The sequence below is a fragment of the Geotrypetes seraphini genome, chromosome 5 (assembly GCF_902459505.1).
Source record: "Geotrypetes seraphini chromosome 5, aGeoSer1.1, whole genome shotgun sequence".
Lineage (NCBI taxonomy): Eukaryota > Metazoa > Chordata > Amphibia > Gymnophiona > Dermophiidae > Geotrypetes > Geotrypetes seraphini.
This window is the reverse complement of record NC_047088.1, coordinates 180,288,236-180,304,182: the sequence shown is the minus strand read 5'-3', so window position 1 is coordinate 180,304,182 and position 15,947 is coordinate 180,288,236. Positions and strand designations below refer to the sequence as shown.

Sequence of the window (15,947 nt, the reverse complement as noted above, 5' to 3'; positions counted from 1 at the left end):
TCCTGGAGGAACACCAGGCCAATCGGGTTTTCAGGCTAGCCCTAATGAATATGCATGAGAGAGATTTGCATATGATGGAAGTGATAGGCATGCAAATTTGCTTCATGCATATTCATTAGGGCTAGCCTAAAAATCCAATTGGCCTGGTGTTCCTCCAGGACAGGGTTGGGAACCACTGGGCTAAGTAATCAAGAAGATGCTGATTCAAATGCAGCAAACCACATCGTTCTTTCATTTCATTTGCCAGAGATAAACCGTTTCAATTAACAAATTGTTGTATCTGATAAATAGATCGCAACTGACATTGTTGCCTCGATTCTCAAGTAGATTGTGACACATTTTTTATAGTGTATACCATTTTGGAACTTACCATAGGGTGTCTGAGCATGTGCTGCAGTAAGGCATTTTAAGTATAATGGTTAGTGCAGAGGAACTGGGGAACTGGGCTTGTTTCCCAGTGCAGCTCTTTGTGACCCTGAGCAAGTCACTTAACCATTCATTGCTTCAGGTATGCACCTTAGAATGTGAGTCCACAGAGAAAATACTTCCATATAATTCATATAAAGGTGATATATGAAATCCATGACCCTTTATAGGGCTAGGGCCATAGAGAGTGGACTCTGGTACTCAGAACCTCATGCCTCAACAACCCACTTTGATATAAGATGTCACCTGCCTCTGTCATTTATTATTGAACAATGCATCTCAGATTTACACACAATTATTTGATAGAGCAAACTTAAGACTGCCACATTTTTTTCTCATCACTGAGTATTTATTATATATAACAAATACATGAAAAGGAAAAACTATATTGTGTGATATAAATAGTTTATTTACATTACAGAAAAACATCAAGACAATGTATACTATTTCAAATATATCCATACATAATCAAATATAGCTGTAATACATGTTTTCATTGGTGTAGATTACCACAAATGCAAGGCAACATGTGTCGATCTCTTGTCTTAATTTCATGTCTATACGAGTTTTTTTTAGTCCAAGTTCTGTGCCATCAGATTTGCCATTGTGGAAACATGCGTTCATTAAATTAACCTGGTTGAAGCTCTTGTTGTGTTGTCTGAACTGTAGTGCCCTGTGTTTTGCTTTTGTCTATGGATTCTGTTACTTCTGGGACATTTTCTGTAAAATAAAAATATATAACTTAAGTTCAGAAATCTGGGTACAATAGCTTTTTTTTTTTAGCAATGATTTCAGAGAAAGTTTTTTTTTTAACCAGGCAAAGATCAGTCCTTTGATAAGCTGGAAAATTATTGTGTGTGTGTGTGGGGGGGGGAGGGGAGGAGGTTTGTGATCTGAATGAAATATAGTTCATTCAGAAACAGTGATTAGTGTATACTGTTAGCAGTTCACTTCATTTTTAGGACTAGTCTGAAACAATAAGGCCCGGATTCTAGTAGCTGCATCCCAAAGTTAGGCGTCCTATCGCCGTCTAACTAACCAATTGGAGCACACTTTTTTAAAATCAATGCGGTGAATGATGACTATGCTGAAAACGCCTTTCACACACCTACAGAAGTGCCTAGGCACACCTACGGATGCCTGAGGCTGGCATGGGCGTGGTTTATGCCGGAAGTGGCCTTAGGCGACTCTATGTGCTTCCATAGGCACAAGACAGGTACCTTAAATGTAGTAGGCTTATAAAATGCTGGCCTACATTTAAGGCCCTTGTTTTAAAAACAGCTGCAATTCTATAAACAGTGACAATGCATGATTGACACGCGATCGGTGGCCATTTTTAGGCGGCCGCCGACACAGACACAATTTACAGAATCCGGACCTAATTGCTAACTTATGAGTTGACTTACAGAGCCACTTAGAAGTCTAGACAGCTGGCCATGTTTATTATCTGTAGGATTAATTTCATCTACAACTTAGTCAGCTAGGTTATGGCTGATAATTAGCCTACACTTAGCTGCTTATGTTCTAGGTCGCTGATAGTCAAGCCTGCATTGGATCTAAGGGCTTGATTCTATAAATGGCACCTAGCAACACCTACACTATAGGCGCGATTGTCAATCAACTGCTAGGCACCATTTATAGAATCCCATCTAGAAGCACCTAGGCATGCTTAGGCATTGCTAGGTATTCTAGAGGTAGGTGTCAGTATATTAGGCCAGGTTTTTCCTAGCCTAATTTACCGGTGCCTGACTCGGATGCCCAGTGTTGCCAAAGTCAACCATACATATTCTCTGCCCCTAACCACACCTACTTTTCAGGTAGGTACAGTTAGGCATCGGAAGGTGCCTCGACAGGTGTTTCTAGGTGCTGCGTGGAATTCCACATCTAACTTTTAATTTAATTTTTTTTTAGCAATTATTTAATTAACTTCAATGGAACAAGTTAAGTTTGTTACTCTCAATGCTTTTTCAACTTGTTAGTGCAATATAGAGGCCAGATAGCCTAAGTGGCATCACTAAGTTAAATACTTGATTACCTGAAAATCAACTTAAGACTGATTGGGTGGTGAGGCAATAGTATTGGGGTCCCCCCTGTTACTGCCTCCATGTCTCTGAGCATGAGTTCTATCAGCAGTTGATATATAACTAAACTTGTTCATTGCAAATGATTTACAGAGTGATTATTCTATAGCAACTGACACAATCACTTTTAATCACTCAGTATTCACAATTAAGTTCTCTGTCCCCATTTTCGTTTGACTCATTCTATTATCAAGCAATATGTAGAATTGAAACAAAAACATAAAAGAAAAAAAAAACAAACTACATTTTGTATTGGACTAACTTAATGCAGTTTATGATTAGCTTTCTAAGGTAACCCTTTCTTCCTCAAATCAGAAATAAGCAAATTTTTGCAAATCAGTGTATATAAGGGAAACATGAAAGCATTTCAGTGGTAGTTGAAGACAAAGGCCTAGATTCACTAAATTGACCGGTCTGGATCGTTGTTGAGTGATTCATGGCCGAATTCTGCCGGGTGACTGATTCAACTAAACTACAGCTCAATGCGTCAAAACCAGAACTTCTCTGGATACATAAAGATTTCTGCGCATACCCCCACCTATCTCTTTCCTGGGGAAATGACACCCTTACAGCCAAAGACAAAGTCCGCAGCCTAGGAGTGACTCTCGACTCAAATCTGTCGCTCTCAGACCATGTATCAAATTTAGTATCTTCATCCTTCTACTACCTCCATCAACTAAAATGCATCCATGCTTACTTTTCAGAAAACGATTTTGCCCAGCTACTATACGCGTTTGTACTATCCCGCTTAGATTACTTCAACGCTCTACTAGTGGGCTTACCAGCAAAAACACTCTCCCGTCTACAAGGTATACAAAACGCCGCAATCTGACTCCTAAAAAATTTGGGCTTCCTCAACCATGTCACCCCTGCACCCCTCATGCAAATTATCTGATCGGACACACGCCCTATTGATCGCTGCAGAGTGATCGTGATGCACGCGCAGACCATCCTGGTTGGCTGTAGATGCGATCTGCGCATGCGCTTGCTCTCCGCACAAGCGAGGTCAAAACAAAGGGGGAAGGATGGCATAGGTATAGACAGCAGCTCCTGAAAGGAATCATTTAAATTTGTGCAGGTAGAATGGAACAGAACACGCTTTAAACCCGCAGGTTAAACCTGCGGGTTATAACCACAGGCTCGCATTGCGCGTTTTGCCCAATATATAAAAAGGGGGTGTATGCATATGTACCATTTTTTATTTTTTATGTTGATGGTTGTTTTCAGGGAGGCAGAGAGCAGGGAAATTTCAGGGATTTCAGGGCAACAGAGCAGGAGAATAGACAAGACAGTAGCGACTAGTCCTCAGCAGTCGCTTCATTTAGGATTGGCAAACCCAATCGTTGTTCCTTCTTCTGTTTAGTGAATCGATAGCTTCCTACTTATGCATGGCATTTCTCCTCATTTGCATGTGCGGATCGGATCGGTGATTGATGACACAGCGGTTTAGTAAATTGGGTCGGGAAACGATTGCAAACCACATCGGTACTCAATCGGTAAGTTTTGTGAATCTAGCCCCAAGAGGTGAAAAACAGTTTGAATTTCTTTGCAGTGAGTAACAAAGTTGTTAAGTAGGAGACAGGGAGATAACAAAGCAGTTTCAATTCCTTTGTTGTGGGAAAGAAAGCCAAAGTCATCATTGAGTCCTGTCCGATGGGTGTCAAAATCTTTTATCGTTTTGATTTCAAAAGTCTTACATTCTTGGATTGTCTTGAAATTTCCTTTCAGTATTCTCGCCATAAAATCATTGAAGCAGTAGTCAGTTTTTCCAAAGTGCTGTCATGGTAATTTTTAATATGATATCATCAGGCCTCTTTCACCAATGTAGCACCCTTCTTTATACTTTTTGCATTGAATGATATATATTAGATACCATATTCAAAGTAAAAAGTGCAAAGAAGGGTGCAGTTCACTTTCATGACTAAAATTATACAACATAAGAACATAAGAATTGCCACTGCTGGGTCAAACCAGTGGTCCATCGTGCCCAGCAGTCCATTCACACGGTGGCCCACTGGACAAACACCAGTGCCCTAACTGAGACCAGTCTTACCTGCGTCCATTCCAGTTCAGCAGGAACTTGTCTAACTGTCTTGAATACCTATGACAGACTCCGGAAGAGCGTTCCAAATAACAGTTAACTATCAGCACTACCTGTACAACTTTGGGATCTCCCCCCTGAACTCTGATAGCCTCTAAACAGAGGCTAGCAGAGTTATATATTAAACAATAATGAGTAATAATAATAATAATAACTTTATTTTTGTATACCGCATTACCATGGAAGTTCTATGCGGTTAACAGATGAAGAGATTGTACATTTACAGTGAAATTAAATTTTTTTTTTTTTTGGCATAGCAACATTTACATTTTCAGCGACGCTACATTTACGGTGAAGTTATTTTTCAGCTAGGTTACAAATTGCAGAGAAGTTATTTAGCTGTAAGTTACATATATATAGCGGAGTTCATACAGTAGTGTTACATACGGCGGTGATACATACTACGGTGTTCGATAAGGCAAAGCAGAGGCATTTAGTATGGGAGGTAACGAAGAAGGGGTGATTAGTTGAATAGGGTGATCCGTTTTGTTTAATCATTTGGTGGCTGACAAGATTGGAGGAGTCGAGAGTCTGAGGTAAGTTAAGGTCCGAGGAGGAGGCAAGTAAGAGGGGGGGAGAAGTTAGAGGAATTTATCAAAAAGGTAGGTTTTGATTGTCTTCCTGAACATTTGGTAGGGGGGGGGAGGAATTGGAGATGAGTGCAGTGAGGCATTTATTCCATTTGCCCGCTTGGAATGCTAGGGATCTGTCAAGGAATTTCTTGTAGAGGCAGCCTTTCAGGGAAGGAAAGGAAAACAGGTAGGTGTTTCGTGTACGAGAGGGGCCTGCAATTTCAAGGTGCTCGGATAGGTAGATTGGAGAAGAGCCTGCTAGGGTTTTGAAGCAGAGGCAAGGGAATTTGAAGATGATCCTTGCCTCCACCGGCAGCCAGTGGAGTTTAGTGTAATAGGGGCTAACGTGGTCATATTTTTTGAGGCCGAAGATGAGGCGGACGGCAGCATTTTGAACTATTCTTAAACGTTTGTTGGTGTTTTTATAGGATCCCAGGTATATGATGTTACAATAGTCCAGTATACTTAAGATTAGTGATTGGACCAGAAGACGGAAGGAGAGGTGGTCGAAGTGGCGTTTAATGGTGTGAAGTTTCCAGAGGGAGCAGAAACATTTTTTGACCTGGGCACTGGTATGATCTTCGAAGGTCAAGCATCTGTCTAGGAGGACTCCAAGGATTTTTATGGTGGGGTTGATAGGATAGTCTAGGCAGTTCAATTTCAGGGAAGTATTTGTAAGTTTATGGTTAGGACTTGCCAGGAAAATTTTGGTTTTTTTCGGTGTTCAATTTTTAATTTGAATTGTGAGGTCCATAGTTCTAACTTGGTGAGGACGGAGGAGGTGAGTAACTGTAATGATTACATTTGTTCTAAAGTAATGATGTAACTGCAATTGTAAATGAGTAATATATACTGTTGGGGGAAGGTGCTGACAGGAAGGAGTGGGCATCCCTCCTGACAGGGACTATTTCAGGGTTTGCGACAAGAGGGAGTTGGCATTCCTCCTGCCGCAGACAGTGTGTAGGGGTTCCCTACCGCTGCCGCTGAGCTGATCGCAGCAGGGAGATCCCCTTGCCATGATCAGCTCAGCGGCAACACAATTCTCTAAATGGCGCCTGTGGCATGGACACCAGTTAGAGAATCGGGGTGGTTAGCCAGGCTTAGGCATCTGTCCGTTAGGACTGACACAATTCTATATAGGACGCTTAGGTGGCTGCTGAGACCGGGCATCCTGTACAGAATCAGACCCTTTATATTTTGATGTCCTGAGCATTTCCATTTTTGTATGAAGGTTCATGGTCCACCCTTACCTCTTTTTGGCTCTTTGGCATGAATAGGGTTTGTGTTCCTCTTCTTTTTGGTCAGGAATTAAAAAGTAACTACAGGTAGCATTACTTAAACAAGTAAATATATCATTAAACAAGTAACTAGCAATTGTAATATATTACCTTTTCCTTGCAGTGACTAGTAACTTTATTATTTTTAAAAAGTAACTTGGCCAACTCTGTATAGTTAAATTTTGGTCAACCCAAGCAACATTTATCTGTTCACTGGCTTATACATTTTCAAAGCAAAGAACTTTGGGCACCTTTTACTAAGCAGCGTTATGTGTCTAACGCAGCTTAAAATGGTATACCATGGGCCGTGCTCAAGCTTCTTGCAGTAACTGCCAAACTCTGCGCGCTAAAATTTTTTTTTTGAGGGGGGATGTTGGAGGAGATTGAGTGGTCATTTCTGTGCTCATCAGTTAATGCAGCTGCATTACCATCTGCTAACTGGTTAGCACAGGGTCTCACCGCTTGAGCCCTTAGAGGAAAATTCTATAAGAGACGCCTAAATAAATAGGCGCCTAACTTGGGGAGTTCTTTTATTAAGGCGTGCGAGCCATTTCAGCATGTGCTAAATATTAGCGCACGCTAAACGCTAAAGCGCCCATCGACTATAATGGACGTATTAGCATTTAGCGTGCGCTATAACAGCTAGTGTGTTAAAGGACCCCTTAATTAGTAAATTGGCTTCAATTATGAGCTTTAACAAGTTCATAATGGAAAAATTAAAAATTAATTGGGTGATAGGCGCCTATCTTAGGCACGATTCTACGAAAGATAGGCCCCTAACAGTGCCTAATTCCAAAGTTAACATGTTTAGGGGTAGAGAAAGACTAAGGTACCACTAGGTGTAATTCTCTATAGGCATTGATAAAGTAGGCCTTTAAAATCTTGGTGTACATTACAGGTGCCTAAGTTTTAAGTTAGGCGTGATTCTGTAACAGGTGCCTAAGTGTGATTGACAACAGATAGGTGCCTATATTACAGGTGCCATTTATAGAATTTCCCCCCTTACTACCTACAAAATGGGTGGTAATAAGTGCACTCAGTAATTTGACAAAATGGCTGCACTCTAATGGCAACATTTAACTCTTGGTCGTTAATTAAAAAAAAAAAAAATGGCCATTTAATTGCTGTGGTAAAAATGGCCTTAGCACTTGGAAAAGACCTTCATAAGAGTGCACTAAAGCCACTTTTTACTGCAGCTTAGTACAAGGACCCCTTAGGCAGCCAATACCCAGTGCTGGCTGCATTTGTGCTTTTGAATATTGCCTAGACTGTAATTATGTTCTATTGAATTCACTTATCTCACTTTTGGATTTGGAAAGATGGTGTGTAAGTACTAAATTAAATTTATTATACACCATCAGGACAATATTGATCCCGTAGCCGTCATCAGTCTTAAAGTGCAGATAATGACCCTAATTTGGGTACCAGCATTGAATACCTGGGTCTTGGATGGCAGCGGTGGTTAACAGGGTGTCAAACCACTGCCTGCATAACTGGCCAGATAATGTTAGAATAGCCTTTTCACCGTCCAATCTTTATCCAAGCACTTACCCGGTTAACAAATAAAATAGCACCATTAACTGGATAAATTATGACGCCATCCCAACTTCAGGCCTGGACTGTCCCAGCACTAACTGGATAGTTCTAAAGCATTTCCTGGGTTTTCAGGACATTGTCCAGTTATATGCTGCTGAAAATCACCTGGACACTGAATTACATGAAATATGTTTGAGATACGTAGAATAGAGAGGATCTGAGTCAACTGTGGCGAGTTTTAATCAGTAAAGATCAATAATCTACATCTGATTTGTGAGCCAGGCAAAATGAATTATGAACTGGAACATTGTAGCAAAAAAAAAAAATGTGGGAGAGATTTAAATTTCAAGGATTAGATTTAAATTTAGGGCAGCAGCAGAGCAAAATAAATAAAAAAAAAAGAAAAAAACAAACACCTGCATGTCAGGTCACTTACGCAATCTTGAAGTAGGACATGTTTTTCTCCAAGGCTTTCATTTCTTACAGTTTCAGGGAGGGAGAGCAATTGGATAGGAAATAAAGAGGGCAATTCTATATCTATGCATCTCCTTTTCAGTACATAGGTTCCATTACAGAATTTGAGGGTGACCTGGTATTGATGCTGTGGCGTAGTAAGAGGGAGGGTAGTCTTCCCCAGGTGCGATCTTGGTAGGGGCGCTGGCACCCAGCCTCCTCTCCACTCCCCTCTTCTTCCCAACCCTCCATGTCGTGCACGGGCGCCCCTTCCCTTCTCTCGTACCTTTTTTTTGTTGTTGTTTCAAACATCTTTATTGAGAAGCAAACAAACAAAATACAGAGAAGGCAACCAGGCAAAGTCTGAACACATTGCAGATAAAGGAACAGGATCATCGCAATTCCCAAATCAGATCAAGAAAGACCATCAAGAGACAAACCAGTAGGGGCAAATGAGAGCTCTTCCCAATCAAGAGAAAAAACAAAACAAAACACAATGTCCCAACAAAACCGCAGCCGCAATGTCAGCAAAGAAGGATAAAAATGGAAGAAAAGAATCATCAGCTGTAAGTTTACTCCCCTCAATTTTTTTTTTTGTGTGTCAGAAAAAAACACACAGAAAGCCCACTCCTACACACCCAGGCAAACAGACCTATCCCAAGTCCCCGTACCTTTTTAATTTTCCCTGTGTGAGCAGCATTACAAACTTGCTGCCTGCGTTGGTGTTGCTTCTTTCTGATTATTATTATTATTATTATTAGGTTCTTATATCCCGCCATACCCAAAGAGTTCTAGGCGGTTTACATTCGTTACATTAGGATCCGGTCTGAACCCGGATTTACAAAAATGTCACTTCCGGGCCCCGGGCCTAGGAAGTGATGGCAGAGGGATAGCCGACACGACGCAGGCAACATAAGAACATAAGAATAGCCTTACTGGGTCAGACCAATGGTCCATCAAGCCCAGTATCCCTTTCTCACAGTGGCCAATCCAGGTCACTAGTACCTGTCCCAAACCCAAGGAGTAGCAATATTCCATGCTATCGATCCAAGGCAGGCAGTGGCTTCCCCCTTGTTTTTCTCAATAACAGACTATGGACTTTTCCTCCAGGAACTTGTCCAAACCTTTCTTAAAACCAGCTACGCTATCCGCTCTTACCACACCCTCTGGCAACGCGTTCCAGCGGCTTAACTATTCTCTGAGATGTTGCTTGCGCCTGGCAAATGAAAAGGCATGGGGTAAGGGAAGGGCAACGCGTGCACAACGGGGGTGGGGTCAGGAAGGAGTGGGAGGGCAGCGAAGAGGGTGGGGAGGGGCACCAACATTCCAGGTGACACACTTAACATTTACTGCCTCTTCTATGAAACTGCGCTAGCAGTTTTTAGCGCAGAGAGCCGCGCTGAATGGCCCACGCTGCTCCCGATGCAGTTTGATAGAAGAGGCCCTTAGGTGCTTGAACTTTTACCAGTTCTATTTCCTGTCCAATTTAGCTGTAAGAAACCTTTCAATCCCTCACTAGTCCAGACCATGCCACGTTGGTGTAGAAAGCTGAGGCCCGAGATTCAGCCAGTAGAGACCAGTGTTTTCCCGACTGTTGATGGCTTTAAACCCGGAAATTTAACGCAAGGCTATCTTCACGCACCAGCGTTGTTTTTCTGGAACTGGCTAATTCCATGTAGGTTAAATATGAAATTCAACATTTAACTGACTATGGATTAGTGCATAAAGATAGGACTTTTACATGGTCCTATTTATGTGGTTTATTTGGCAGGTTAAGTGCTACTGAATACAAGTGCTGACTCTACACTGGAACACTTCAAAAATAGCTGGTTTTTAAGTTCAGTGTCAATTGGTTATTTTCAACGGCACTAACCAGTTAAGTGGCACTGAAAATTCATGGTTAGCACCGAACAGGCAATTTAATCACCAGAAGTCATTTCTGTCTGATTAAACTGCTTTGAATATTGACCACAAGGTGTAAACCATCCTGCTACAAATCCCCTGCTCGAATGATTCCCACCTGACCATAGAGACCTCTAGTGAGAGGCAATGAGACTTTCATCTTCCAGATCCAGAGCATTTTCATATGCTGATCCAACACTCTGGATAATAAGCTTCAAATAGATCTCCTTTATTGTGCTTTCTGGAAATTTGTCAAGACAGTTCTTTTTCAGCATCATTATGCATAACAATTAGAGGTTTGTTGGTCAGGTTGCTATTTAATATATTCATAAATGATCTAGAAACAGGGACGAAGTGTGAGATAATAAAATTTGCGGACGACACCAAACTATTTAGTGGAGCTCGGACTAAAGAGGACTGCAAAGAATTGCAAAGGGACTTGAACAAACTAGGGGAATGGGCGACGAGATGGCAGATGAAGTTCAACTTTGAGAAATGTAAAGTATTACATGTGGGGAAACAGAAACTCGAGGTACAACTACACGATGGGAGGGATGTTATTAAATGAGAGTACCCAAGAAAGGGACTTGGGGGTAATGGTGGACATGACAATGAAGCCGACGGCACAGTGCGCAGCGGCCGCTAAGAAGGCAAACAGAATGCTAGGCATAATCAAGAAGGGTATTATAACCAGAACGAAAGAAGTTATCCTGCCATTGTATCGGGCGATGGTGCGTCCACATCTGGAGTACTGCGTCCAATATTGGTCGCTGTACCTTAAGAAGGACATGGCGTTACTCGAGAGGGTTCAGAGGAGAGCGACGCATCTGATAAAGGGGATGGAAAACCTTTCATATGCTGAGAGATTGGAGAAACTGGGACTCTTTTCCCTGGAGAAGAGGAGACTTAGAGGGGATATGATAGAGACTTACAAGATCATGAAGGGCATAGAGAGAGTAGAGAGGGACAGATTCTTCAAACTTTCAAAAAATAAAAAAATAAGAGGGCATTCAGAAAAGTTGAAAGGGGACAGATTCAAAACAAATGCTAGGAAGTTCTTCTTTACCCAACGTGTGGTGGACACTTGCAATGCGCTTCCAGAGGACGTAATAGGGCAGAGCACGGTACTGGGGTTCAAGAAAGGATTGGACAATTTCCTGCTGGAAAAGGGGATAGAGGGGTATAGATAGAGGATTACTGCACAGGTCCTGGACTGCTGGGCACGATGGACCTCAGGTCTGACCCAGCAGAGGCATTGCTTATGTTCTTATGTTATGTTCTTATTTGTTTCTGACTATTTGAAAATTGTTATAAATGATGTTGTTTATTGTACTTTCATAAAGGCAGTATATCAAATTCCATAAACCCAATCCAATCTAAGTTGTAATGCTTGTGGTGTTTACCACACAAAAGCCATGCAAGTATATAAAAAGCATGTGTATGCATCTTGACGTATGGACTCTGGTCCTTAAAAGTGCATACCTCAACAAATCGGTTCGCCTGTAAGGTGCCACCTGCCCCTGTCACATTAACACAAGTACTCCTTTTAAAATTGTTTTATGACCTTACAGTGTTTACTTAATGCTGGGGTATCTCAAGAAATTAAAATCACTCCAGAAAAAAACATTTGTTTGTAGAGATCCTCAGTAAAGTTGGTTGAAATACCCCATTGTTATCCATTAGTGGAAATAAAGATGTGGTAGCTGTTAGTCCACTTTTAAAGGTAATGGCCTAGATTCATTAACCTGGCCGAGTCAGTCCACTCCGTGTCCGATCCGACGCAGGCCGACTGATTCCCAACGAGCCTATATTCAAATGGGGGTGATCAGAGAAACGCCCCCCACGACCTCACGGATCGCTCTCCAGTGATCCAGATGCATGCACAGACCATCTACTTTGCCTGTGCATGCGTTTGATGTCCGTGTTTGTTTGTTTTTTTTTACTTTTTACTCGGGAGCCTGTGGTTTTAACCCGCGGGTTTAAAGCGGGTTAAACCCATGGGTTCGAGTCGGGGCAGAGATCAGGGCAGGAGATTCGGAGCAGAGATCGGGGCAGAGATTAGACCAGGAGAGTCGGGGCAAGGGCAGGGCTGGAAGATCGGAGCAGAGAGCAGGGTGGCAATGGAACAGGAGAGTCGGCAGTGACGTGTGCAACTGGTCCCCAGCAGTCGCTTCTCCTGTTGATCGGCCAGCCCAGTCAGTGTCCCAGATTTGTTTAGCGAAACCCATCCCTGCCTACTTTGCATGCCGTTTCCCCACATTTGCATGCACAGGTCGGAAACGGATCAGAGGAAAGGTTAGTGAATCAGGTCAGAGGGAAATCGGGTCGCAAACCTATTGGTACATGACCAGTTTGCTTAGTGAATCTAGCCCAATGTATTGAAATAAAACATAAAAGAAATAAAGTGATATATTTTTAATTGGACTTAATACATTTTTGATTAGTTTTCTCACCTACCCAACACTCCCTATTTCTCACCTTGCCACCCCCTCCCTTTTCCTGTGAGACTGGAGTACTGCCTCCAGCACTGGTCATCATAAATGAAGAATGACACGGTACTACTCGAAAGGGTCCAGAGAAGAGCGACTAAAATGGTTAAGAGGATGGAGGAGTTGCCATACAGTGACAGATTGGAGGAAACCGGGCCTCTTCTCCCTTGAAAAGAGAAGACTGCGAGGGGACATGATTGAAACATTCAAAATACTGAAAGGAATAGACTTAGTAGAGAAAGACAGACTGTTCACCCTCTCCAAGGTAGAGAGAATGAGAGGGCACTCTCTAAAGTTGAAAGGGGATAGATTCCGTACAAACGTAAGGAAGTTCTTCTTCACCCAGAGAGTGGTTGAAAACTGGAATGCTCTTCCGGAGTCTGTTATAGGGAAAACATGCTAAACTGGTGAGACTGGACTCATTTGGAGCACTGGTCTTGACTTTGGGGCCGCCGCATGAGCGGACTGCTCATGTGAGTTTATAAACAATTGACTGATACTGAAGAACTACACTTTATCCGGAGAGATACGGGCCAGCTTACTTCCAATAAGAATATACAAATGTGTCTTTCTTTAATTCTCACCCTAGAGTTGATTTTTAAGGAGCTAAGCAGATGGACTTATTCTGATCTTCCAAGGAACATCTGGATTTAAAAAAATAGCTTCTGGATTGCTTTTACCACCAGCTTTGTTAATTAAACTGCAAATAGTTCACCACAGTCTAAAATCCACTAGATAAAGGAGAAAATGAATTAAAAAAAAAAAATCATGCTTGTTTCTAATTTTGATTGCATCTAATTAAATGCATAGCTTTGTTTCCTTGATCAATTATTAGTGTGCATTCCTAGACAGTGAAGTTGTGTATGAATCCCTTAAATTTCGGTGACCTAAAAGGAAACACACTGAGGCATAAACCAAGGCTCTGGTCTTCAGGAAATGTTATGCAGGTCCTTAAGTGGTGCTTTTAAATGGAATGGCCAGCAATATAGTGAAGAGAGAGAGAGAGGAACAAATCTTAGCTGTCAGAAATAATTTGCTAGCGTTTTGCCATTCAAGATACGTGCATTGTTGTGTTTTTTATTTAGTGTGTGCTGGCTTCTTTCCTTTCATTGCTTTATTTCATGTATATTCTCTTTAGACCTCTTCAATCCTGCTCGTATCTTACCCACTGACTTGTGACATTAACAAGTAAAGGTCAAGGGGATAAACTCAACATGAAAGAGAGGCTGAAAGGCAAAGCAATGGGCAGCACTTTAAGCTTCCATGCTGGCGACATTTGTTTTCCCAGAAACAAATTCAGCATTTGCCCTCAAATCTGACACAGACATGGAGGTATAGTTTTCATCCCATGCTATGGTGATGGAAACCTTTTTTCTTTTGCTAACATTCCAAATGCATTTCTCCCCTCCCCCCCAACTGTCTGATTTATGCTGTGTGGGGAGAGAGTTGCTAAACTGGACAAGGTCTGAATGGTTCCAGCTCATGAATGTTCTGAAAAGCCTTGAGCTGCGGTCATTCCATGCAGTCAACTGTTTCAACCAGTGCAATCATCATCATAATAATGCAGGTTTTCTTTTTTTTTTAACTTGCTGCTTCTTTCTGAAACCTTAGGCATCATCAGAAAAATGCGATTTACATTAGAAATGAAAAGCAGGGATTAAAGACGGTGACTGCAGAGTAACAACTAATTATGGGGAGACAATAACTGGCTGTGCACTGTTCTGTCAATGGGCTAGATTCACTAAGCAAACCGATCGTGTACCGCTCGGTTTGCGCTCACTTTCCGACTCCGGCTCGATTCACTAACCTTCTTCCAGGCCTCATCCGCACCCTATCTGATCTGCGCATGCAAATGAGTAAAAAGGCATGTAAATTTCTTAACGTATCGATTCATGAAACCATTTCGTCCAAACCAACTAGCTTTTCCGTTTCAAAAAGTTACGACTGCTGAGGACCAGTCGTTTACATCCTCGCCGGCTATTTCTGCCTAGCAACTGACGCGTGCATGTTAAGAACCCCATTAAAAATATATATCTAACCCCTCCAAAAATCCTAAATATATCAAAACTTTTAAATATATATAAACCTTCATGTACATAAGTGTTAGAAATATTTTTTCTTTTTTTTGGGGGGAATACGCATAGCGAGCGCGAGAGTGAATCTCGGATTTGTAATGCATATTGCGAGAAAATCGCGGATTAACCCCGTGCTCTCCTTGTGCACTGTACATTTCAAATATGAATGCCAAATAACAAAAAAAAATCCAAACTAAAATAAAACTTTTATGGGCCAGCTACCCCTCCCCCCTTCCTTCCAGCTAGATTGTTGCATCCTAAAGAGCTAGCGCATGCGTTATGTGCTTCAAAACCAACAAGGATACAGTGCGCACATGCATCGATCGATGTTTCAGCGCTAATAGCGCTGAAACTTTACTGAATCGATCAGCTACAATGACTCGGAAACGGACAGGACACGAATAGGATAGATTTCGGGACTTTAGTGAATCCTGCCCAATCTTCCCTTGGTGCATAATTTGCAGGTGGGTATTCACATGTGGTACTTGCAAGGGACATGGGTGGGGTGCACTCGTAACACATCTAAATTAGAGAATACTATGATTTGCCTGGAGTTTAAAGGCTCCTTTTACAAAGGTGCGTTGGGGCCTTAACGCGCGGAATAGCGCACGCTAAAATGCCGCACGCTCTCGCCGCTACCACTTCCTTTTAAGCAGGCAGTAATTTTTCAGCTAGCGCACGCTAATTTGTGCGTGTGCTAAAAACACTAGCGCACCTTAGTAAAAGGAGCCCTAAGTGCTCATGCATAAAAACATCTGGTTACGCTATTATTCCATGAAGAACAGTAGATGCCCACTTTTCTTTATAGAATAGGCTCAAAATAGGCACAATTCTTTACAACTAAAAATAAGTTCCCCTTTATAAAATTAGCCTTTATAGAATTAGTGGTTTGCAATCTGTTCCTGGAAACTTTTGTTTATATTTATTTTCTACGTTGTGTTTCAAGGAAAAAAAAACCCCAACTATACAAAGCTCTTTTTTCTGCATAACTCTGAAAAATCTTGACCAATTTTAATAAAATTTGGGCTATGTCAT

General features: G+C 41.8%; 1 protein-coding gene across 2 annotated transcripts in view; it reads right to left on the bottom strand.

Moving 5' to 3' along the window:
- Positions 1 to 781: 781 nt before the first annotated feature.
- Positions 782 to 15,947, bottom strand: part of TMEFF2 (transmembrane protein with EGF like and two follistatin like domains 2) — a 512,432-nt gene continuing 497,266 nt past the window's right edge. The window contains exon 11 of one of the 2 annotated variants that reach the window (XM_033944051.1): positions 782 to 1,146. In XM_033944051.1, coding sequence (XP_033799942.1) covers positions 1,055 to 1,146 — 92 coding nt within the window. In that variant the 3' untranslated portion in view covers positions 782 to 1,054. The remainder of the gene's footprint in view (positions 1,147 to 15,947) is intronic. The other variant, XM_033944052.1, reaches the window with a different exon arrangement.